This window comes from Procambarus clarkii, chromosome 45 (assembly GCF_040958095.1).
Source record: "Procambarus clarkii isolate CNS0578487 chromosome 45, FALCON_Pclarkii_2.0, whole genome shotgun sequence".
Lineage (NCBI taxonomy): Eukaryota > Metazoa > Arthropoda > Malacostraca > Decapoda > Cambaridae > Procambarus > Procambarus clarkii.
Genome location: NC_091194.1, coordinates 2,164,490 through 2,191,586, shown reverse-complemented (window position 1 = coordinate 2,191,586; position 27,097 = coordinate 2,164,490). Strand labels below are relative to the sequence as shown.

Sequence of the window (27,097 nt, the reverse complement as noted above, 5' to 3'; positions counted from 1 at the left end):
CTGAAAGTAATATCACTGGTGATTCAAGGAATAGCTTCATTATCAGACAACCTCCACAGTGCGTTTAGGACCTTGCTAGTTGTTTGGGTTCGTGGTTAGAAACTATTGGAACATAATGATTGTAATAGTTTACCCTGTCATCATTAGTTGCTAGATTACAGAAAATGTAATAATTTAACTTGTACACATTACATAGATTTCGTGACTGATGTTTACTGGATTGTATACATGTGTCTCCGTACTGAGGTAGTTCCGTAGAGCTATCAAAGTTAAATAGAGCTCTAGTATAGTTTGTCAACCAAACGACTTTATGCTTGTGTTTAAGAACTCATGCATCCCATTATGTTAAGCTCAATTTAACATAAATAATACATTAATGTTACATAACGTTTAGTAGGGGTAACTCGTCACCTTCACTTTCTTCCAATCACAACAGAAAATGAAGCTCTCTGTATGGCAGACTATACTATTTTTGGGAATAGCATACGCTGGGCAAATCTGTTTGGATGGTCATTTAAGTAGTGCTGGTCTTAACCTAAGTGAAACACGCATCTTCTACACCATTGGTTACAATAACACAGCAAGCGCAGATTGCATGAGCTACTGCAGGAGGTGAGTACCAAACGCACGCGCGCATGAGCTACTGCAGGTACTAATCACGTATATATAAAACATCCTCGCCTCACAGACGCCAGCGCATCTCACCGTTAGCACGCGAGGATGGAAGCAATATTGTTGCTCCTGCAGCTGCAAATACAGCGACTTTAAGGCAGATTTTTCATACTGGGACTCATAAGAACTGTCCTACGGCTGCTATGAAGACTGCCGTACCGCTGCAACTGGGATTGTTAATATTACTACAAATATTACAGTTGCTCTACTATTACTGCCATTGCGGCTCCTGCTAAGTGGCTTTGGGTTAAGCTTACTGTTTCTCAGGTATGTAAACCTATAATTTTGTTATATATGTATCTATAAAAGGTTATTAAGGCAACTACAACAGCCTGCGGACCAACTAGCAAGTATATACTTTAGATCTGCATACAATCTTTGGGTAAAATAACCTCTTAGTGTATATACACTAAGGTTAATAGGTCTTAATTAAGACCTATCAACCAAAGACATGGTGCTTTACCAAGCTCAATCCCTCTTTCCTCGACAGATTAATCATGCTGACTCCACCAGAATGGTGTGTAGTGGTGTGTGATGGTGGAAAGGTGTTCGTGATGGTGGTGGTGATGGTGATGGTGGCAGGAGCTTGTAACTCGGGTAGGTTGTCGTTCACAATCATTTTTTTTTGGTTCAGTATTTATATTTCTGTATTTTAGAACATATAACGTCTCGATGTGTTGTGTTTTTTCAACTGTACGACCGAGACCCTTGAATTCGATCCCCAAAGTTTTGTGTGTGTGTGTTTCCCCGTGAATGTAATTGAATATAAGCTTATCTTCATCTCTTCAGATAAAAACGAAACTTCGACGCATATGGCAACGGTGCTCGACTTTCTTCCTGAAGAAGACGGTAACCATACAGCTGTGGTAAGTCACCACAGCTACCATACAGCTGTGGTAAGTCACCACAGCTACCATACAGCTGTGGTAAGTCACCACAGCTACCATACAGCTGTGGTAAGTCACCACAGCTACCATACAGGTGTGGTAAGTCACCACAGCTACCATACAGCTGTGGTAAGTCACCACAGCTACCATACAGCTGTAGTAAGTCACCACAGCTACCATACAGCTGTGGTAAGTCACCCACTGCAACCATACAGCTGTGGTAAGTCACCACAGCTACCATACAGCTGTGGTAAGTCACCACAGCTACCATACAGCTGTAGTAAGTCACCCCCTGCAACCATACAGCTGTGGTAAGTCACCACAGCTACCATACAGGTGTGGTAACTTAATCCCATAGCCAGGATATATGCAATGGGTGATAGTTATGTCACCATGCTGACGAAACAGCCGTGGTTGCAGTTTGTAAACTGTTCCAGCCTCACTTAGCCAGTAACCGGGTTCTTTTCATAGCAAACTGTATATGGAGTCTTATTGCCTCTTCTTACTCGAACCAACCCCGAGCCATAGGTAATTTATTAAGAACTGGCAGTAATAGTCCAACAGGAATGGGGTAAACAACACTTAACACAAAAATCCCCATGTGTACTTATTAACTTTATACACTTATGCACATAACACAGCAGGTGTCACTTTCCCACAGGACGCTATAAAAAGAACTTCTGCGCTCTTCTATCCCGGCGAGTTCACTTCTATCTTCTATCGTCCACTACTCAAGGTTCCCTCCCTGAGTCTGTTTCTGTGGTCCTCACGCCGGCGAGGTCACCTTTCTCAGTAAATTATGAGGCCAGTCCTATACAGTATAATCACGGGGCCACAACACCACTTCACTTCCAGCAACACATTGGCAGGGGTGTTGCTGGAACCCCTCCAATGCAGAGGTGTCACTGGCAGGGACACCTCTGCCCTCTGCATCAGAAGCCATTACGACTATATTGCACTGGGAAGGGGTCAGGATAAGGATTTGGGATGGGACATGGGTGGGAAGGAATGGTACCCAACCACTTTTACGGTCGGGGATTGAACGCCGACCTGCATGAAGCGAGACCGTCGCTCTACCGTCCAGCCCACGTGGTTGGAGCAAGGAAGAGTGAGAGAGTCGATATATTTCACGTTAATTGGTGAACGGTAATTGCTCCCATGCTACTGAACGGAGCTTTGCGGTAGGTTAGGCTTTTGATATTAATAGCAACTGTCTCGCGTGATCAATCGATCAATATGGATATCTTATCCCTGTTGATAATAGGGATCAACAGGGAATTGTATACATTAAGAGATTTACATCACTTCTCGGTGTATATACATTCAAAGTTTACTCTAGTCCTGTGACAAACTCAGAACTATAGTAAACTTGCAGGTCAATAAGGTGATGTGGCCTTAATAACTCATTTAGATGTTGATAGGCCTTAAGCCCATCGTAAAAGTATGGGATAATAGTCTTTTTTGTTCCCTCCACTACGTCAAAAGCCGTCCAGTGCTGAAGACCACGATACCACAAGATCTTTGACCTCGGCCAGAGGACCTCTCGCCCTCTGGAAATATGGCCCCAAAAGCAGCCGACGACGACCGTGGGAATCTCTTGAAATATTTTTGGGGGTTCAGTTCCTGAGCTCATTGTGTCTATGTAACCTTTTCCACTACCACCCACAGGATTGGTATGGGACCCACTACCACCCACAGGATTGGTATGGGACCCACTACCACCCACAGGATTGGTATGGGACCCACTACCACCCACAGGATTGGTATGGGACCCACTACCACCCACAGGATTGGTATGGGACCCACTACCACCCACAGGATTGGTATGAGCTGAATAATAAGTGAACTCAAGGGACCTCCTTCCTTAGGTGAGGCTGTGGTACGAGAGTGAGGCGCTGGTGGCGCCCTACACGGTGTGTCTGTGGGTCAGACCCTCCTACCACGTCGCCTCCACCGTCATCCTCCTCGCCTCCAGCAACGACAACTTCCTCGTCATTAAGAGTAAGAAAATCTTTGGGGCTGGACGGCGAGATTCGAACCTGCGTCCTTACCCTTTGACCACGATCGATCCCGCCATCCCACAACCAAGATTTTATCATAGATATGTGTCTCGTATTCTCCATAGCCAGGTTTTATCAATCACTTACCCACTTAAGTGATCTATACCTCGATTATAGCGGCTTGTGAGCTCAGTAGGCTACAGGACCGTTCTAAAATCTAGGTTCGATTCCCGGGCGGGACAGACAGGGTTGGGCGCATTTCCTATCACCTAATGCTACTCACCTAGCAACAAGTAGGTTACCTAACCTTGCGATGATTTCGGGGCTCAACGTCACCGCGGCCCGGTCTCCTTGAAGGTACCCAGTAGTTACAATCAGCTTGTTGTGAGATTGCATTCTGGGGGGGGGGGGAACCTCAATATAAGCCTATCGTGTATAAATACACTCTGGCTGCCTGTCCCTCAACATAATGAATTATTATTATTATTAAAAATTTTGGATAAATTCTAGGCCACCGATATATGAGGTACAGATCCCTTAAGTGGAGTCGTATATATGTGTTATATATGTGTTCTTAGAATAAAGGACCTGCTGCACAGTACACCATATTTTCTCTCCACACGATATTCTGTGCAACTGCTTTATTTATCTATATAAACACGTAAGTAAATAATATTTTACTCTTTCATGAGTTTATTATAAGCTTTGATCTCAAGGAAACAATAAATTATATGTGAGCTCTCTGTATACCGTTTATATGATCTTAAGACCAGGATAATTGATAAATGTTCCCCCTACTGTTTGTAATTAAATTATAGATACCATTTCTACCGTTCTAAAACATTATATATGCACCCCCTCTCTCGGCTTGCATCACTATCTAATCACCTAGAGTGTTCTGTATGTAAAAACATCTTTCCCTTACCTCTAAACAAAGGGGAGAAGCATAAAAATATTCTAGAGGTCGATGGACCGTCAGAGGCACGTCAGATCTCCCGCTCACTCTGCAAATATCGCCGTCAGATAATCACACAAAACAAAATACATTGTGAAACGTATTATACTTATTTCACAAGTGAAAACACCGGCTTTTTTCTTTCTCTTTCTCGTGTTCGTGATTGTGGACAGCCATGGAGGGCGAGCTGAACGTGGCCGTCGACCACACGGACCTGACGCCCCTCGACACGCCCCAGCTGGACGCCTACACCTGGCACCATCTCTGTCTCTTCCTCACTACCAACACCGCTTACCTCTACTTCAATAACACCGTCTACGAGATGAACCTCACTGACGCTCTGCCCTATGACAAAGAGGATAGGGAGCCGGAGGACGTCATGGTGCAACTGGGCGATGATATCAACGAGTTCTCCGGCCAGTTGGCGGACGTTCGGTTCTTCAGGAGGAACCTCAGTCCTGATGAGGTGTCGAGGCTGTACGGGTGTGAGAGCGGGCCTATGGATTACCTCAGCGTCCGTGAGGTGTCTCTGACAGGGGAGGTGCGCAATGCGTCCCATCCTCTAGGCTATATGTGTCTCCCACTTCCCAATGAATTTTTGGCTTTGTTCAGTGTTAACGTGGATCAAGAGAGTTCTAAGAAATTCTGTCAGTCACTGAGTGGTCGGCTGATTAACAGGAAAGATGACATGTCAGCTGTCAGTCAAGAGATTTATAAAAGTAGAGATGTAAATGATGATGCAAGGATGGTTTGGACAGAAGACATGACGGATAATGAACATGGCGAAGCCGTCTACCTCATCAAGAGAGCCTTCGGTGAATACCATCGCAAGGTGATACGGAACTCTTCAACTGTCTTCTCCATTACAGCCTGCATTCTCCCTGTTAGGAAAAAAATATTTTGGATAGAAAATACAATCAAAATCTTCTACTTCTTCCCTCATCGAAGCCAGTTAATCCTGCAGTCAGACGATGGTGAAGTTATCTTAAAGTCCAAGTGTCCTCTCAGCGATGATCATTGCCTCGTCCTCAGCCACAAGGGTGTACTCTCAGCCTACACCGTTCTTACACAGGGTCATACAATCCTGGGAAGAAAACGCTGGGTCAAATATAAGACCAAAACGAGATATTTAGCGACGTTGTCTTCATGCGGGACAAACAGCTTCACCTGTGATGACGGAAAATGTATCGACCTGTTCAAGAGATGTGACGGTCGGCCTCACTGCCTCGACCAATCTGACGAAGGTAACATCTGTTCCCCCATACAGCGCCGTCCATCGTCCTACTGGCACAGGGCTTGCCCGGTGTTCAGACCTGAGATCGACTTGTATGTCAAACTTGATGGCGTCAATCAAATCTCCCTGGAGAAGAACGAATTTACTGCCACGCTGTCAGTCACAATCTCGTGGAGGGATCACAGACTCACCTTCGCTGATCTCAATAACCATATACGATCCATTGAGACTGATACCATGAGAACAATTTGGGTTCCAGGATTGGATTTCTCCAACGCCAGATACGAGGATAACCTCCACGTAAGGACCAAGACTGAAATGTTGGAGTCCTTCTCAGCGTTCGCTACGGGAAAAGGCAGGTCGCAGGTGATCAACAGCTATGAAGGTAATTTTCATAACTTTTGAGAGATCAGTTAACTTGCTTTATATTGTCAATCATACAGCGCCGTCCATCGTCCAAAATGGAGAAGGAAAACTCTTTGGAACAGGATGGGAATCGAACCAGCGTCCTGGATAACCTCAGAGACACGCCTTAACCCATTGACCACCCTATTCTTGGAATCCACCCGAATCCGCTGGAATCCGGAGCTCGGTGCCGTACGTCTGACTCGTAGTGAATTCGAACGAATATCAGGTTAAATAATTAACATATCGTGGGCCATGGGTTAAGGCGTGCGTCTGGAATTACCCACGACGCTGGTTCCATCCCCGTCCTCCTCTCAAAGTTTTCTCATAGATATATCACGTTAGTGTTATTTCCTGTGTATATGGAAAATGGAATAGAGACCCCGTCTCTGCCATAGTGTGTGTGCTCGCTTATTTGCGCGTGAAAGGCAAACTTCAGTGTGGTAGGACATCATGACTTCACCCCGTCCTCATATCCCAGCTCTAATCCTGTCATATCACACTAAACGTATCATAACTCATACTAAAAGATGTAGTAGGTCGTAGAGAAGACCTACTACATCTTATCTGGAAGCAAATCAACAAAATGCAATTCAGCTTCAGATAGACAATCAGCAATAAAAATAATAGCAAGTTCCTTGGCCTATACATAGACAAAAGACTCAACTTCAGCACCCACATACAACACATAACCAAGAAAGTCTGAAAAACGGTCAGTATACTTTCTAAAATCAGATATTATGTTCCTAACTCTGTCCTCCTCTCACTATACTACGCACTAATATATTTGAAATAAAAAATAAATAAAAAAGGAAAATAAACTAGTAACTCAATTTTATCTTTGCAGTTCGTTTATATGATGGAACCGAAGTTTCAATCAGTCAGAAGATCCAGTACCTCTTTACCTTCTCCTGCGATTACGACCTCTTCATATTTCCTTTCGACACACAAGAGTGCAACATGGAGATCAAGCTAGTTGGGTCACAGGGCTGCGAGCCACACTGGAATGTAGTCAATAAGAAGATCTATGCCAAAGGAGACGACTCCACGATCTCCATGTATGGCATCTCTCACATTCGTTTCTTTTACAACATGTCCACCACATACCAGGATGTGATGAATCTTAGACTGCTCTTCTTCAGGAGATTCCAGGCTTACCTCTTGACGACGTTTGTACCTTGTATCATCCTATATTTATTGTCGGAACTGACCCTCACACATTTCCGTCTCGACGCCTTCACCGACAGGATCACCGTGACGCTCTCCTTGCTCATCGTCATCGCCTCCCTCTTTTCCCAGGTCACGGCAACACTCCCAAGCTCGCCAACGCCCAAGTTCGTCGACTGGTTCTTCTTCTATTGTATCTTGAGGGTGAGCTTCATCTTCTTCCTGCACAGCACCATCGGCAAGAGGATGAGAGCCAGACACGAGGTAGAGTCCCGTAAGAATGCAGCTTGGGTTCAGATGGACAAGAAAGACCCGAAACGAAGGTTTAAGATGCCGGAAATTATCAACAACGCTGGCATCACCATCATTACCTTGACCGACGTCGTAGCGTTCTGCCTCTTCGTCGCGTGGGTCGTCCATGACAAGAACGACAAGACAAGGCGATTCCACGCTCTAAACGTTACCGGTCGCTTCCACAGCGACTAGAACGTTTCCAGTATTTCATTCAAAATGATCTGCTACCAGAAATTTTAGCCAAATATCCACAGTGTGCTAACTGTAGGTAGTAACTAAGTGATTGTAACCTATCCACCGCTGCCCACTGGATGGGGGGCGGTGTGCAGGACAAACATATCAATTGTGACACTAGCTCTCCACATGTCAGTTGCTTAATTTAGAAACTGTACTTGTGGTCGATCTCGAACCCATTGTTGATGTGACGACTTATACTGAATTTTGTAACTAGCTCATCAAGATTGTAACTTGCTTAGCTAAATGCATTGTGGGGTTCAGTCCCTGAGCCCATTACGTGCCTCTGTAACCCTTTCCACTACCGCCCACAAGATGAGTATGGGGTCGATTAAGGCAGTGTCTGGGATGCTCCCGGACGCAGGTTCGAATCCTCGTCACGGCCCTTGTGGGTTTGTTCATGGGTATGGGATGCATAATAAATGAACTAAACTAACTACTGGGAGTTACCACAGAGAGTAGATCGTTGCGAAGAATTAACACATCATCTGAAAGGGAGAAATCCAATTCTATATTTATATATATATATATATATATATATATATATATATATATATATATATATATATATATATATATAATATATATGTGAGTGCGAATCAATTATATGGTCCTCCTTTATGTACAATTCTATAAGCTGTGTTTACACACTGTAACTTTATAGCAATGTGAATGTGATATTTAATTCTATTTTAAGAAACTTCCCAGTGTATATAATGTGGATGGTTCGCATTACTAAACGTCTAACAATGGAACGGAATCACATGTAAAGGAATTTTCTTTGTAAGTATAAACGCTTGACACGTTGTGCAGCATATAATTGACGCCATATGCCAGCAGACTGACATATTAATATTTAGTTTATTTGATTTGTATGTATAGATTTCTCTTGTAACAAATATTGCACAGAAGAACACATGAGAAGATATACAATTGCTTAAGAACCAGACACAAATATTTTATTGTTCATGAATACGAACCTTGGATTTTTATAAATCAAGCTTACGAAGTGTTAAAAATATAACAAACTATGTTAAATCATTTCATCTGTGTAAATAAATACTTATAGACTGTGTTGTTTGAATTATAATTTTGTTTATAAATTTGTTTTATGACTTATTTTTTACTTCAAATGAGTGAAAGTATGAAAAATATTTAATATATCTACTTTATAACCCGACAATATTATTTGTATCGGTACCAGGGAGACCAGTCAGTATTACCAAATTCGGCAATTTTGTTTATAAATTTGCCTACGATGTGTAAATATTTCATTCAAAATGATCTGCTACCAGAAATTTTAGCCAAATATCCCGTTTGCTAACTGTAGGTAGTAACTAAGTGATTGTAACCTATCCACCGCTGCCCACTGGATGGGGGGCGGTGTGCAGGACAAACATATCAATTGTGACACTAGCTCTTCACATGTCAGTTGCTTAATTTAGAAACTGTACTTGAGGTCGATCTCGAACCCATTGATGATGTGACGACTTAAACTGAATTTTGTAACTAGCTCAACAAGATTGTAACCTGCTTAGCTAAATGAATTGTGAAGTTCGGTCCCTGAACCCGACAATTCATTTGCATAATATGAACTATATAATAAATGTGCATAATAAATGAACTAAACATTACCGGCGCTCTCTCGGAATACGGTCATTCATCCCACAATTAATATATCTGTATATGCATAATATAATACAAATTGACGCAGGAAAAAATGAAAAGCTAGAAAGATTTATCACTAAATTAACAAGTATCAGTGATAAGATAAACGAGTTAATGACTGCAGGCTAAGATAACCCAATCTAATGATATATAATTCATTATATATTATTATACTGCATTATATATATATATATATAATTATATATAATTATTATATTATTATATATTAGCTAAATTATTCTGGGTTTCAGTCCCTAAGCCTATATATGTGCCTCTGTAATCGCTAGCTCTCTCGGGATGGATATGGGGGTTCACTTACGTCCACAGGATGGGTATTGGGTGCACAATAAATGAAAAATATGCAGTGGGGAGCTAGTGCTAAACAAGTGGAATAATCATGATCAAGAGGAGGTGGAAGCAATCATCATTCGCAGTTGAAAAGACTATGGCAGAGCAATGGAACGTCGGGAGGAGTGAATACACCACTGAGGCTATAGGCTCTCTACCCGTGCAATTAGATAAGGGTATCACCGTTTCTATGTGAAGCTTTCACATTGAAGCTGGGAATTAAATTATTATTAATTATTATAATTATTATGTATTGTTCGTCCCTGTACGTACCAACGATACTTGGGGATTTAACATGATTAACGAATCTCTTACAAACTCACATACCCAACGCGCAATAGATCGAGGCAGTAGTTTGGAAAAAACAATCATAGCAAAAAAAATAATATAAACGTAAAGGAAGTTGATAGACCTTAATTGAGTCTATCTAGTGGAGCACAGATAAGCGAGTCTGCTCACTTCCCCCACACCGTTGACTCTCTCCTATGCCCCGTTCCCTACCTCCTATACTTCATCTCCACATACCTTTTCCATACTAACATTATTATCTTCCTGCGCTCTCCCCATCCTACCTCTAGTTCACTCTTCCCCTCAAGTGATAATGAGGGGAGCTTCTCTCACCCATCCCCTCCAGGAAGGACCGAAATGTTCTCGTTTCTTCATTTTCAGTTGAGCGTTGAATATCAATGACTTCCTATTATGGCGTACTGGAAGCATATTAGGTTTATTGATGTCACCTTTGTCATTAATTATAACAGCTTTCCTAAGGTCCTGCTCGGGAATCGATTCGATGACCATGTAATTGGTTGTTTTAGTCTACATTAAGATGTAACCCCAAAATTTGGATTCTGGCGGGTTCCCAGGGGTCTTGTTAGGTTCATGACAAAAATAATCTCATAACTAAGTAAACTCATATACCGGGAACACTTGAGGGCCACGTAGCACTAACAACACTACAAACCAGATACGACAGGCTTATCACATCGAGACCTTTAAAGTCCCCAAAGAATTTGGGGATATTAATATCCAGAGCACTTCTTTAAAAGGTTCAATGTAGCTCTCACAAAGGCTCAACAAGGGTTATAAACCGACTAATCGGCGAAGCTGTATAAATGACAAGGCAGATAGAAATTTTATCTGTTCAAGACAGATATTTTAAACTCATTCAGTTTAAAATACAGATAGAATAACCTCTGGAACAATGGAGGGATATTCGACAAGCCTCCCTCCCCTTCCTGTCTTCATTGAAACCATTATATAGGAATATGTAATCCGCAGGTAAATAAAATTAGCAACAAAAGAAATACATTATTACAGGTGACCTAACTAACAAAAAATATAAAGGAAAAACAAATATTTTAATTAATGTTTGAGTTCATATGTAGGCTGCACAATAGCCCTATGTTCCCCTCATAAACATTTATAATATTCCCCTCAAAAATGACATTAGCTATACTCTCTTAAGTGTTTCTGGCAATACTTTTGCCTATTTTTTTTTATGTGGCGACTCTGCGGGCTGTGTTTACACCTCTAGCGCGTCGTCTCGGCGTGACTCAGGTCGGAGCTGTGTTATTCCTGCTATTACCCGACCAAATCACCATTCTCCGTGCAGGATAAGGTAATCCAGAGAGGCATAATGCTCTGGCGTAGCGGCAGGGAGGTGAATTATGTAAGAGGGTTGGAGAAAAGGAGTTATGTTTGATGTTTTGCGAAGCAGGAAGGTGAACCATTTTGTGTTGTGGGAGCCGACTAGGACAGCCTCGCCGGCCGCGTTAGTTCACTATATACCGCGATCCCGACTTTCCTATCTCTGGCTATTATCCCTCCGTGTCCTCCGCAATATGGCCATAATTGATTCTGTCGGGCAGAAGGGGGATAGTTAGAGGAACGTATAACAGTGAAGGGGTGAAATAACGTTGAATGCGCCATGTAGGAGAGAGGCCCGTGTGGGAGAGGCTGGTGCTCCTGCAGGGGTACCAATGGAGTGGGGAACCTTGGTGATTTGGGCCTACGGAGCCTCATTTTTGACATTATACTGTTATTTCCAGTCATTTGTTAACGTTTCTTTCCAAAATGCTTAAGTCCTACATGATGATTATATATATATATAGGGAACCAATGGTGTAGAGCAACCCTGATGTTTTGTGTTTGCCCTTGCCTTAATGTTTATATTTTATGTTTATTTAAAGCATTTATAAGAAGGTTGCAATATTGGTAGGGAATTACATTCATGCAGAATAACTAATAGGCAGGTGTATGAAACTAGTGAAATGGGTGTGTATAGAGAATTTGCAGATTTGAAAGATAACTATTGTCTTAGCATGTTTTTAGTGTCATTTCTTGGCAAAATGCTTTTTTATCCTACACCAGTCAAGGTGAATATATGGTCAGTGAATGACAAATTACAAAGAAGTGGACCATTCAGCTCTATTATCTCGGATTTTCATAAAATTGGGTAGGATGGTAGAGGACATGAAGTAACTTATATATGCAAAATTGTAGAGCTCAGTGATTCGTATTGCAGGATTGCCGATGTGAAAAAAATAATTTTTGCTTACATGCTCGACAAAATTATAACTTTGCATCTAATTGAGACAAAACCTTCATATTGCACTTAGTTTGAAGCTAAGAAGCATGGTTTTCATTAAAAGTAGTTTAATTGATAAAAGTATCTTTATTTTTTTTAGGAAAATATATAGTTAAATTCATTCTCTTTGGTATAAATTTAATTTTGGGATGGCTTTGGGAACTGTAGTACAAAATCATGAAAGTAGCATACCTCATATTCAGTATAATACCTTGGCACTTGTTTGTGGATATTACCATATCAAAGAATGAAAGATTATATCATATACAACATTGAGGAAAACTTGCAATCATAACAAATTAGTGCCTTCTCTGCAGCACTTATAAGCCATGAGTGTCCGCAGCAATTAATGTGTAAGTTTACCCAGTCTCAGTGTGTGGATCAATGTTAGTGAGAACTTGTTCATTTGGAATGTCTTGGCTGGTGAGGATACACTTATGATGGGAATGGCCCATTAGGATTCAAGGTTGCAGTTTATTATATAAATAAGTTTGGCATCTTTTAAAAAGGATACAAACTAATGTTTGTCGTTTATTTTTCATAACATGGTTAGGTATTTTTTTCAGATGAGAGGAGCAGCTCCTGCTTAAAAAGAAAACGCTGATTAGAATTATTGCCTCTATAGAAGGCACAGGGAAACTTCATGTCCACAAATGCAGCAGGTAAGAGTGGAACAGCTGCAAAAGTAGAACCACCAGCTACAAAGATGGAATCATCTGCTGCAAATGTAGGAACACCTACAAAAAAGGTGGTAACACGAGCTACAAAGGTTACAACACGTGCTTCAGTAGTGGCGCCTCCCGCTGCAAAAGTGGCGACTCCAGCTGCGAAGGTGGCGACTCCAGCTGCGAAGGTGGCGACTCCCGCTGCAAAGGTGGCGACTCCCGCTGCGAAGGTGGCGACTCCCGCTGCGAAGGTGGCGACTCCCGCTGCAAAGGTGGCGACTCCCGCTGCCAAGGGAGCAACGCCCGCTGTGAAGGTGGCAACACCCGCTCCAAAGGTGGCAACGCCTGCTCCGAAGGTGGCGACGCCAGCTGCGAAGGTGGCGACGCCCGCTGCGAAGGTGGCGACGCCCGCTGCGAAGGTGGCGACGCCCGCTGCGAAGGTGGCGACGCCCGCTGCGAAGGTGGCGACGCCCGCTACAAAGGTGGCAACGCCCGCTGCAGTGGTGACGCCCGCTACTAAAGTGGCGACACCCGCTGCAAAGGTGGCGACACCCGCTGCAAAGGTGGCAACACCCACTGCAAACGTGGCGACACCCACTGCAAATGTGGCAACACCCACTGCAAAGGTGGCGACACCCGCTGCAAAGGTGGCGACACTCGCTGCAAAGGTGGCGACACCCACTGCAAACGTGGCGACACCCACTGCAAATGTGGCAACACCCACTGCAAAGGTGGCGACACCCGCTGCAAAGGTGGCGACACCCGCTGCAAAGGTGGCGACACCCGCTGCAAAGGTGGCGACACCCGCTGCAAGTGTGACGACACCCACTGCAAACGTGGCAACACCCACTGCAAACGTGGCAACACCCGCTGCAAAGGTGGCAACGCCCGCTGCAAACGTGGCAACGCCCGCTGCAAAGGTGGCAACGCCCGCTGCAAACGTGGCAACACCCGCTGCAAAGGTGGCAACGCCCGCTGCAAAGGTGGCAACGCCCGCTGCAAAGGTGGCAACACCCGCTGCAAACGTGGCAACGCCTACTGTGAAAGTGGCAGCTCCTGCTGCAAAGGTTGCAACCTCCGGTGGGAAGGAGGCTGCCCCCGCTGCAAAGGTAGCAACGCCTTCTTCAAATGTGGTAACACCTACAAATGCTTCAGTGCCCGATACAAAAGTGGCAGCGCCTGGTGCAAATGCAGCAATGTCTGCTACAAAGGGTGCAGCACCATTGCAGCAGGTGGCACCATGTAACGTGAAGGTGGAAGCACCTACTATAAATGTAACACCTGCCGCAAAGGTAGCACAGCCTGCTGCAAACAACACGCCACCTGTAACAAACAATGCCCCGTCTACTCCAAACAAACCTGCAGAATTAAAGGTAATTTAAACATGTTGTAAATAGTTAATGCTTTTTATGTATTTTGTTATTTTAAGACCTGTCTTGGTGTGCCACCATAGGCTTATATTAACACTTTTACGATTCTGATCCCTCGGCACCTGCCTGACTAAATGTTCCGGGCATCTCAAGATCCCTCTCATGACCACCTAAATACATCATATTTTTTTATATGTTATTTTTGGGGTTATAACTTAATTTATAGTTATAAAATGTTCAAAATGTTCACAAATATGTTTTCTTGAGTATAGATGCACAAATGATGCATATAGTGTATTCCCTGTAATAGATTATGCATAACGATGCTGAATATACAAAAATTCATGAAGATTTTTAACATTCCTTATATATTTTTAAACTTCATTTATTTTTCAATGTAAAAAAATGTGTGTGCACATAACAGGTCTATATCGCTATGAAAAGGAAACTAACATAAATAATTCTTTTCTGGCATTAAATTTGCAATATATTATGAAAATACTCACAAGTAGAGCAATTATCATCTTGAGTGAGCAATCGTTGACCGAAGTCATATCTGAATGATCATACTTTGTTTGATCCTCTGATAAGCTCTACCCACACCATGCTAAAAAAAAAAATCAGACTTCCAAATATTTTGTCAAAGATAATGTGTTTTTAAGGGAAAATATTACGTTCCTTTAAACAAGAATTATTTTTACAGGTTAATAAATTACTGTATTGAGTGTACTGTATTGTAGAATATAAAATTTGACAATACAGCACAATGAATTAACCTTAAAAATGTATTATATGGTTCTGATACAATGGAAACAATAAGAATAGCAGTATTGAGTGTAATAATATATTCAACCATATCTTGCTACATATTGTTCCAGTCATCTTAATATTTAATGCATTAGGAAAGTCCTACTTTAGAATAGAGATGGATGCAGTAAAATTAAGAAAATTATCAAATAATATGGAATGGAGTGAATGAAAAGTTCAGTGAAAGGGGGAGAAACAAATGTAAAGAGGAAAGGAATGGATTGGCACAATAGTGTTTAGGAGAACGGTAGTGTAATGAAGAAAATATGTAGCATTTGTATTTTTCAGTATATTTCATAGTGTGTTTTGGGTCCTAGCTAGACCCTTGCTAGCTAGGACAGTGATACCCTCCCTGATAAGACTCATGTTGTTGCATTTCTTATTCATAATGCAATTTTGACATATCTATTAATTTGTAATTTTCCTTCCTCAGGTGGGCACTAATGTAAATGCCGCTGCCAATACCAATAAGAAGAAAAAAAATAAGAGAAAGAAGAAAAATAATGCCCCTCTCAACACAGCAAGTAGTACCAATGCAACCCCCGCAACTGCTGCCACTGCTGCTACCACTGCTGCTACCACCACTGCTGCTGCCCCCGTTACTGCCCCTGTTACTGCCCCTGCTGCTGCCACTGCATCCTCAAATACTGCCACTTCCACCACCACAACTACTCCCACTAACAAACCTATTAATAATACCACTGCGTCTGCTAGCAATGTCCAAAGTGCCATGCCAAATACCAATGCAAAAGGTAAAAAAAGGAAGAGAAAGGCTAAAATTGATGCACAGAATATGCCTCCACCACAAAAGCAGCTTGTAATCCAGAATACATTCAACAAACCTGCAGGGGCTCGATTCCCTAATACTGCGGGCTCACTTAAAAGGAAGCGAGATGATTCTCTAAGTGCTCGTGGAGGAGCACCAAATCGACTCAAGAGTCGCCCTAACAGGAAATTTATAAATACTACTGCTGTACGTGCCCAACTGTATCGTGGTGCTGGTGCAGAAGATGATTACTTTGGGTATTGGGGCTCTGGAGGGAAGAAGGAGTATGTCCGACAATTCGGAGAAATCGGATCTGGCGTCGTTTTTCCATCTTATCTTGACCAACCAGAAGATAATATTAGTAATAGTAGTAGAGGAAATAAGAGAGGCAAGCTTAATAAGAATAGAGGAGGATTTGGCCACTATCAAGTCTCAAGTTACCAGACAGCCATCCAGGGATACTTTCCAGATGAGTACGTTCTTTACTTTGACAAATTATTTTATTTTACTTTGTCACTGTTATTTGGTTCTTACAAATGGATGAAATGTTATAACAAAGGGAATTTAAATATGTTTTTGAATATATTGACACAAAATAGAACTAGTAATAATGGATATATAAACTGAATAATTTTACTTAGGAAAAACATGGGTAAATACTGGTTTGGTAGTACCTGTGCAGTTGTTGATTTATGGAACAAATTACCGCATAACCTAGTAGACAAGGGATCAATGGATTGGTTCAAGTATAGGTTAGACATGCATATTAGAGGGATTTGGTGGATATAAATATGATTTGCTTTGTATAGACCAATAGGCTTTCTCGAGTGTTTCCTTAATTTTTATGTTCATATGCAATTATCTATGATGACTTCTCTTGGCGAGTCCCTAAACATTGAGCCATGAGCGAAGCCCTCCCACCAAGAAAGGCATTTCATTGCACTCAACACTCACGTTTTCAAGAATATATCATGATAATGAGATTATTGGTTGTCACTGATCTGTAACTATATACAGTATCTGTATATAATTTTCATTTATTCACTCACTGTATCCAATGTCACGTGAATGGTTAAAGGATCATTTGCTGGTTGCAATTACAAATACTATACAGTAAACTCAGTTCTGTACTCTTTTTTCCTTCCATAAGAATAGAGGAAACTACAGAAGGCCTATTGGTCTATATGAGGCAGCTGCTATTAATATCTACCCGAATTCATTCACATGTACGTCTAGCCTATGCGTGAAACAATCCAACGATCCCACATCTGTTATGTTATCCAGACATTTGTTCCATAAATTAACAACCCTGTTTCTAAACGAATATCTACACAGGCCTTTACTGAGTTTTGTGTATCCATTATGTCTTATCTTTGCCACTAAAATAAGAGAACTGCAATTTATATTTGGCCAATTGTTCTCTTTAGCCATACAATGAGATTTTCTAAATTAACCCTTACACCACTCCAATTACTACTTATGATTTCCTCCTCACTATTTGCATTTTTCCCCATTTGATTTGTTAACTTTTTAGTCAGTCTCACTTTAATCTGGTACTTTTACGTAACTGCACTGTTGAGGGGGTTAAGGCATTCATATTAGTATGCTTCATTATTAATTTAATTTTATATTTTTCAGTGATGGATCTAGTGCAAATGCCATCCCTGTATCATGGAGTAAGGAGGGAGGATTAAGGAAGACCTTCAGGGGAGGCAAACCCTTAACACCTGATAGGTAATGTGTGAATATTTTATAAATTTCTCTATGGTAGTAAAATAGAATGGGATTCTGTATGATAGTAAAACAAGACATTCTATTAAATGTGTGATGTTTGTGTAACATCTGGAGAACGGCCATAAATACCTACATGATATTCGTGTGATATCTACAGAACAGCTTTAAATATCTGTGTGGTGTTATGTGATATATGGAGAACATCCATGAGTGCAGACGAGGAGTCACAATAACGTGGCTGAAATATGTTGACCAAACCACACACCAGAAAGTGGAGGGACGACGACGTTTCGGTCCGTCCTGGAGCATTCTCAAGTTGATTGTCTTGACAATTGACTTTAGAATGGTCCAGGACGGACCGAAACGTCGTTATCCCTTCACTTTCTAGTGTGTAGTTTGGTCAACAACATCCATTAGTATTGGCATGGTGGTTGTGTGGTTTGCGGTGAACATCCATCATCGTCAGCCTGAATCTTTAAAAATGTGCAAATTGTAATGAAATTATTGAAGATGTTAATTTGGCCTTGAAACTTCCTGGTAGGAGACTTCAGAACTATTTTAAAAAGTTGTTGATCACAGGGCATACTGTTCTCCCAGTACTGTTGCAGATAGATGCCTAGGATGTTTTGGAAGACTTTTTTTTATTGCTAGAACATTTAAAGATATTAGAATTAGATTTGAACAGTACAAAAATTAATAATTAAAGAGGCATGTTAATATTATGAGAATAAAATAGAAAATGTAATTAATGATTTATAGAAAGATATGTGAGTGCTAAGTTGATAAATTGGAAGATTACAGAGTGAACTCAAATGGGTTGTTTGTGCTGAATGAATGGAGAATGGAATGCTGTTGGAGTATATGTTTTGAAAGTACTGTACTGTACAGTAAAGTCCCCATTATCAGGATTCTCGGATTATCCAGACTCTGTTGTACTATATTGTTAAAAATCATTCCCCAGAGTCTAGGAAAAATTACCCAAAAATTGTTAGGCACTTAGGGTGTAGCGAATGTTAAATAATCGATGGGGGTAATCACATCTTATTCACAAATAAGGCGAGCCGTCTAGTTGGGTTGCTATCCGACTCATAAAAGTCTCTTACAGGCTCATGTGCATCCAGTTCAACATAAATTTTGTCATGTGTAAGTGTTATTTGTGAACATGTCATACTGCTGTACTGGGTTGAGACCTAGAACTGTCCGTCAAAACAGCTGCCTGTAGGCAAGACAGGCTATCCTCAATTTTTTTTCAAAATGGCAGATATCTGTTGGAGGCCTCAGGTACCTATTGGGAACCCGGTGCACTCACAGGAGTTTCAAATGTGGGGTACCTAGAAACCTCTTGGGACAGTATGATGCTCGAGATGCTGTGGGGAACGAACTTGGTGGCAGCAGTTTGCTAAGAAGCATGTGTGTTTTGTGCTATATAAAGTATATGCACAGTAATGCTTGTAGGGCATTTAAATGTACTACAATAGCAACATTAAAGTCTACTGGGAGACTTAGTTTGTTAGTTAGGTTCAGGATTCATCAAGTACTTAGAAAACCTATACATTATTCAACAATCATGGGGCTTCGTGGTAGCTTTGTTTACATTTATTAAACTGTTTATGAACTTCGTAGTACTATGAGATTGTTTACCACAAATATAACCTTGGGTTTGCTATGTTCTGAAACTCTTAAGAAAAACTTAGAGTTAAAAAACTTTATTAAGAAACTCTTAATAAATATAAACAAAAATGCCCACGAGTGTTGACAAGTGCAGTTTTCGTAATTGGATGCATAAATGCTTGATGAATCTTGATCTAAAAATATTTTTCACCCTGTCCCTTGCATGTTTGTCGATTGTGTATTGTTCTTATGCTTAGTAAGCAATTTGATTGATTTGTTGTGTTTTTATTCCTTTCTGCAGACGAAGCGCTAACACCAACTTGATTGCACTGTCAAGGAATAAAAGCGAGCTAATGGATTTTTCCACAGGTGAGCTGTTTACTGTACTTTAAATCACTGAGTTTTATTAACCAGGTTCATGATTCATCAAGCATTTACACATCCAATTATGAAGCCTGTATCTACTCAACAATGGTGGGTTTGTTTCCATTTATTATAAACCATTATCAAACAGTTGAGCTCCAAAGTGCTATGAGGTTCTTTATAACAATAATAACCTTAGGTTGTGAAGTTACGAAGCTCGTAAACTGTTTAATAAAAGTAAACAAAGCCACCATGATTCAGAAAATATGTACAGGTTTCATACACTTTGGGTAAATGCTTGAGGAATCCTGGCCCTAGTTGTGTGAAATATAATTACTGATACTTGGCATAATCATTTTACATGTTGAATTATTATTTGGTTAATGTCATATTCCCATTTATAGATGACTATAAAGGGATCTCTAACATTGCAGGACAAAGTGACTGGAGTCCAAGAGGAAGAGGAAATGCTGGCCAAAGAGGAGGATTTAATGCTGGCCAGAGAGGAGGAAATGTTGGTCAGAGAGGAGGCTTCAATGCTGGTCAGAGAGGAGGCTTCAATGCTGGCCAGAGGGGAAGCTTCAGTGCTGGTCAGAGAGGAGGCTTCAATGATGGTCAGAGAGAAGGTGGAAATGCTGGTCAGAGAGGAGGTGGAAATGCAGGTCAGAGAGGAGGTGGAAATGCAGGTCAGAGAGGAGGAGGAAATGCTGGTCAGAGAGGAGGAGGAAATGCTGGTCAGAGAGGAGGAGGAAATGCTGGTCAGAGAGGAGGAGGAAATGCTGGTCAGAGAGGAGGAGGAAATGCTGGTCAGAGAGGAGGAGGAAATGCTGGTCAGAGAGGAGGAGGAAATGCTGGTCAGAGAGGAGGAGGAAATGCTGGTCAGAGAGGAGGAGGAACTGCAGGTCAGAGAGGAGGATTTAATTCTGGTCAGAGAGGAGAATCAAATGCTGGTCCAAGAGGAAGAGGAAATGCTGGTCAGAGAGGATTTAATTCTGGTCAGAGAGGAGAATCAAATGCTGGTCCAAGAGGAAGAGGAAATGCTGGTCAGAGAGGAGGATTCAATTCTGGCCAGAGAGGAGAATCAAATGTTGGTCTAAGAGGAAGAAATTCTGGTCCGGGAGGAAGAGGAAGTGCTGGTCCAAGAGGAGAAAATGCCACCGGAAATAAAAGCTCTCCTAAGTTTGGAAATCGAAGTGCTTCCTATGAAAGTATTCGTGTTACCTTTAGGAGCGGAGGAAGTGCCTTTGATGGTGAAGATGGTAACTTTGGAGTGAGAAGTAGTTCCTTTGAAAATTCAAGTGGTAACTTTGGAGTGAGAAGTAGTTCCTTTGAAAATTCAAGTGGTAACTATGGAAATGATAACTATGGAAATAACTATAGAAACGATAAGTATGGTGATGATAACTTCAGAAGTGAAAATGAAAACTTTGGAGGTAAAAACTATAGAAATGAAAATGATGACTTTGGAGGTAAAAACTACAGAAATGAAAATGATAACTTTGGAGGTGGGACTTCAGGCCATAGATTATCCTATGAATCCAGGTATGAAAATAATTATGTAATTACCATGTGATTAGACCTAATGTAAAATGTAGATGGTAGATTTAATTAATGCATGTGATTAAATACTTGTATTACAGGGTGCGTTATGAAGTAAACAAGAAAGATAGCATTATACATATCAAATGCAGGCAATAAGTCACAATAATGTGGCTGAAAATTAGGCACCCAACCAACAGCTAGGAAAATCAAAGAATTTGTAAGGTTGTAGTCTGTCCTGGGCCATTTTCAAGTCATTATATGACTCGATAATGATCCTGAACAGTCCAAAACATTGTCAGTTCTTTGATTTTCAGATGTGTGGATTAGATGTTAATACATACCAAAATTGGGTAAGTAAAGGTGCACTGTAGTGTGTAAAAATTGAATGCTGTGCTTAAACTTGGATAACTGGAGGAAGATTTGAATTAAAGTGGATTGCTGTAATATGATACAATTTGTATGGAAAATATAGGGGAGGGCTTTTCTGTCGGTGTCAGCATAGTCAATGAGGGTTTTAATTTTATTTTTGTCGAGAGGAAAAATGTGAGGCAAATTGTGAAGAAAATTAAGGGTAGCGAGTGTTGGTTCTGCCTGGTCTGGCTGCCAAGGATTTACTGGACACTGGATATGTAAACCAAAATGTGTGTTGAGGATATACAGTATATATATATAGGACAAACCATAACCATTACTGACATATTTATATACTGTAGATCAAAATTTCATTTTATGTCCCTTTGCTCTCATATTTGCATCATCAAGGTCAAGTAAGTTTCTTGAGAAAATTAAATGCAACTCAAAAGGATAGAGTAGCTGTCTTGGACTACCTACCCTCTTGGACTTCTTGACTGCTTTGCCTTTCAGATAATGCTAAATAGTCTTCCAGGCTTTTTGCCTTTTTCTGATAAATTACTTCCTCTAGTCCAGTGGTTTATGTTCTCGCCTCAGAATCACGGATCCAAAGTTCTATTCCCGGGTGGGACAAATAGTTGGGTACATGTCCTTTTACCTAATGTCTCTGTTCACATAGCAGTAAATAGGTACCTGGGAGTTAGGCAACTGTTGTGGGTTGCATCCTGGGGGAAGGGCAGTAGTGCGACCATGGTCGGGGAACTTTCATATAAACCTAAATATAGGCATCCTGTTTTGGCAATGGTACTGTATTGTTATTATTAATTATTATTAATTATCATTATTATTTGTATTTATGCAGCTACAAATATTTCTCATAATTTATTCCAGTGAGCCCCACACCACAAGTGGAAATGCTGGTCAGTGGAACTGGGAAGACAAGAATAAACCCCAAAAAGGATACTCTAGTAAGTACAGTACTGAACAATAGTATACTAAATTCATTTATGTATATTATTAGATTTTCCTTCATGCCTGTATTATGTTGAGAGCTCTGAAGCATTATATGAATGAAGCTCAACCTTGTGTGGAGTGTGATGAGATAACAAATGTGTGGAGCTATTTATGGTATATGTTATTATGTCATTAGTTAGTATGTTATCATGCTGTATTGTATTATATATCATATAAGTACATTGCCCAAGGGCAATATTTCTTATGTCCCTTTGTACAAAACGCTGACAAAGTCAGTGTTTCGTACAAAGCGTCAGCGTCCCCCCCCCCCCCTTATTTTTTTTCTCTTCCTCCCCCCCCCCCCCCCCCCCCTTCCCCCACCTTTCACCAGATTGGTCCGATCCGGTACGTGGCTGGTGTCTGGTCTTCATGTCTGGTCTTTCTGATGCGGATTTATCACCACTTGTATGGTGATTAGGTGGCTTCATTCATGGTGTCCCACCATCAACCGTATAGTGTTTCATTTCGGTGGCAGTACGAAGTTTCCTGGCAGTCCTTTTGTCATTTTTACTCTTTGTAAGTTGTCTTCGATTTCTGAGCGGGTTGTTTTGTCCTTTCTATCTGGGCTGTTTCAGGACTGTCATCTTATGGCGAATACTGTCGCCTCGTATCGTGCGATGCTGGTGGAGCCGATTCTGCTTGTGTTTTCTAGCTCCATTCTGCAAGCTATCTCGTGCATTGTTTAATTTCCGGCCTGCTCATGCCCTGCCCGAGCCTTCCTGGTCGATGGACCGAGTGCTCTCTTTTTTTCTCTCTTCTCCTCAGTTTGTGATGGCCCCTTTTGTTCAGGATAGGTTTTCTAAGGTTCTCTTTCTTGATGGCATTGGGCTCTGGGGGTCGGCTTGGAGAGCTTAATGCTCTCCTTCGGCGTAGGGGTTTCTGCTTTTTTGGTCCTGGTGGTTGGTTTGTTCGTTTGCAGCCATCTCTTTCTTTTCTGGCAAAGAATGAGACTGCTGCTTTCCGAAGGGGTCCTTGGGTTGTTGATGCTTGATTGGTTCAGCTAGGGGTACATCATGTCTTGTATCTGGTTGCAGCTCTTCGCAGTTACTTGCATGCCATGGCCTCCCTCGGTGGTTGGGGACATGCTTTGGGTGGACCCGGTTTCCCTTCTTCCCTGTTCCAGGACATGGGCCTTCCAGGTCATCCACAGGGTTATTCGGTGCAGCCAGTCTGCGATCTGTCTTTGTGCCTATGACGTTTCGTACATTTGCGACTTTGACTGCTGTTTTTGGTAACGTGTCCTGGGCTGACATTCAGTTGTGGGGTTTCTGGCGGTCGAACAGGGTCCTGGCCACACGGTGTCTTGTTAATGTTCCAGGCCCCTACTCGGGCGTATGTAGCCTTAGGCCATGGGTTGCAGGTAGTTGTCTCGATTTCGAGTTGAGGAGCGAGTGACGATTACCTCCCGGGTAAGTCCCTCTTTTCTTATCTTTGGTTAGGTAGCTCCGGGGAGCCAGAGGGGTTCTCCACAGAAAACCAGCATTGAATGTAATGAAACGACATTTTCTGGGTGAGTCTCGGAGGCTCTCCGGCAACCCTCCCTCCCTCCGGTCGGCGGTTTTAACGTTTTTGACATTCAGCCTCTGAACGGGGGTTGGATAAATGTTATGCTCATCAAATCCAATTTAATTGGTTTTGGTGATATGGGGAGGCAAGAGTTTCTGGGATTTATGGCCCTCACCACTTGGGCTGGACGGTAGAGCGACGGTCTCACTTCATGCAGGTCGGCGTTCAATCCCCAACCGTCCAAGTGTGGTTGGGCACCATTCCTTTCCCCTGTCTCATCCCAAATCCTTATCCTGACCCCCCTTCCAAGTACTATATAGTCTTAATGGCTTGGCACTTTTCCCCTGATAATTCCCTTCCCTTCAAACACTTTGAGCATTAACTTTACAAAGTATAACACACAACACTTGCATTTGATATGAGTTGTTCACAAAGTATAAAACATATCACTGGGATATTGTATAATAATTTCCTTTTTACAATTCTTGCTGCTTTTCCAGGTTTCCAGGAGCAAAATCAGAGTACGTGGAGGTGTCCAGCTGACAATCAACAACATGCTTCGTCCAGTAATGACAGGTATCACGAGCAGCCACCGCCCCCAGCTTTTTATAACTCTCCACAAACTGAAGTTGTCAGGCATTCGTTAGATTTTCCTCCACCCTCTTTCAATATGCCCATAAGATCTGAGGGTATGAGGGGTTCATACAGTGACCCTTCTTTGAATAATTCAGGAGTGTCTGATATAAGATCTTCACATAATGAGCATTCACATTTCTCAAACACCCAAGGCTCTTACAGTGCTAAACACTCACAAAATGAACCACCAGCCTATTTTACTAGCCAAGGACCAATGTACAATTCAAAATACCCTCAGAATGAACCTTCATCTTATTATAGTAATCCAGTTTCTGATATGAAACCCCCTATGAATACCTCTCAGGAGATGTCCAATGTGCATTCATTGGCATATGAACCTCATAAGTACACAATGAACGAAAACTCCGACTTTCCCAGGACTGCAGGACAATCGGGGTACCACACTGCACCCACTCCATCTCATGATGTTATGAGATACTCAACAAGTGAGGGTTCAAACTTCAGTAATGTTGGAAAAAGTAACAGTGAAATAAGATATGCTTGGAGTGAAAAGCCACCCCCAGCAAACATTCCTTCAACTTCTTCTTATGGAAGGTATTCACAGAATGAATCATCTAACTACAATAGTGGTCAGATGTCTTCACCAGGAAGACATTCGGCACGTCCACCTCCAGATTTTAATTCCTCTAATACATCATTGAATAAAATGCATTTATCAAATGAACCCAGTAAGTATTTTAAGAGTACTGAAGTATCATCTAATTCAAGATACTCGGAAAATGTGTCTTCACGTTACTTTACTGCTCCATCTAACAAGGATCATAGTCTCTCTATAAGTGAGCCTTCAAGTTTTGGCACTCGAGCATCTTATAATGCCAGAGATTCACTAAGCAACCATTCAGATTTTCTAGACTCGTCAGAATCATTGTATGATCAGAGATATTCTTTGAATAAGCCATTATCTTCAAACCCATATACAACAAGCTCATATACAACAGGTTACAGTACAGGTAATAGACAGTACTTAAAGGAAACCTCAATGCCCAGTAACAATCGCTCAGTGCCTACAAAAGATCACCCAATGAGTAAATCTGCATATTTTAAGCCACGCAGTTCATACCCAAAGTGATAAAAAAGCACAGTCTTTCTCCAGAAGTCAAGCACTGTCTAACATGAAGTTCCCACTGAATTGACCAAGAACTATATTCAAATCTTCAGTGTCTTCCAAGGGGAAAAAGTGTACTTTAAATAGACCAACATCCTGTAATAGTACTTCATGTAATGTGAGACATGGTTGAAATATAACTGAAGCTTACTATAGTACTTCTGCAGATACTTAACCATTATGCTACATCTTATGAATTTAGAAATGAAACTTAATTCCAAGTACCATTAGAGATGTCAATACCTGGTCGGACACAACTAATAAATGAGCTAGAATTTGATCATCAACTGAGAATGAGTTCACTGACTACTGTATCTGATAATACCTTTAGTATCAGAACATAGTAATGCATTGATTTTAAATGTATCTGTGATCTTGAATGTATTTTTTTAAGGGAACTTGGGTCAAACTTGTCCATGATTAGTTTGCCTTCTTTTATCATAGCTTGACGACGAGGCTTTAAATCTTTCAAATTTGTCTCTGGGTTAGACTTTCTTATTAATGTTGAGAAAGTTATATAAAGCATGTGTGGCATGATGACCAAACCACACATTAGAAGAAGAAGAGACGATGTTTCGGTCCGTCCTGAAACAATTTAAAGGTTTGTGCAGGACCATTATCACACACGACTTGATAATGGTTCAAGATGGACCGAAATGTCGTCGTCCCTTCATTTTCAGATGTGTGGTTTGGTCATCATATTCTCAGCCACATTATTGTGAATACTTCTGCATATATGGCATGTAAAACTCGTCATTAAAACCTGTTTCATTTGACTTGCTGATTGGCAGTGAAATACCTAAAATGTCAAGAAAAGCAAAATCTTTTTTTATTTATTAACATAACTGTAATTTATACATTGTGCAGTTTGTGCAGCAGTTTATAAAAAACTTTTTTGTTGCAACATATATATTAATGTTAATTTAGGATTATTGTATATTAAACTGTATGAAATCAGCAATAGTGGCATGTATACTGTACAAATTTTTGTTGACTGCTACGTATATGAGTTTCAACATCAAACAAGTACTGAATGGAAAATTTAAAAAAAAAAGTAAGCTAATTTATTGTAAGTGTTGCATAGTACATACATATTGTATTATAATTTCAGTGTTTTAACTCTCCCATCTGATCTGGTTTATTGAAGCAGCATCA

The 27,097-nt window shown here is 41.2% G+C and overlaps 2 protein-coding genes across 3 annotated transcripts; both read left to right on the top strand.

The window, feature by feature from the left end:
• Nucleotides 1–4,059: 4,059 nt before the first annotated feature.
• On the top strand, nt 4,060–8,311 carry LOC138350350 (uncharacterized). The gene is made up of 2 exons (XM_069300977.1): nt 4,060–6,133; nt 7,001–8,311. The coding sequence occupies exons 1-2, from the start codon at nt 4,690–4,692 to the stop codon at nt 7,804–7,806; spliced, it is 2,250 nt and encodes a 749-aa protein (XP_069157078.1). The 5' UTR covers nt 4,060–4,689; the 3' UTR covers nt 7,807–8,311.
• A 3,051-nt stretch (nt 8,312–11,362) lies between these two features.
• LOC123769922 (hornerin) lies at nt 11,363–27,047 on the top strand. 2 transcript variants are annotated; one of them, XM_069301139.1, is made up of 9 exons: nt 11,370–11,482; nt 13,018–13,679; nt 13,743–14,489; nt 15,727–16,532; nt 17,698–17,793; nt 19,706–19,773; nt 20,202–21,309; nt 22,552–22,628; nt 24,681–27,047. In XM_069301139.1, the coding sequence occupies exons 2-9, from the start codon at nt 13,095–13,097 to the stop codon at nt 25,904–25,906; spliced, it is 4,713 nt and encodes a 1,570-aa protein (XP_069157240.1). In that variant the 5' UTR covers nt 11,370–11,482; nt 13,018–13,094; the 3' UTR covers nt 25,907–27,047. The 2 variants fall into 2 exon arrangements, with proteins under 2 accessions (XP_045617314.2, XP_069157240.1); XM_045761358.2 differs by having other exon boundaries at nt 11,363–11,482; nt 13,018–14,489.
• Nucleotides 27,048–27,097: the final 50 nt, after the last annotated feature.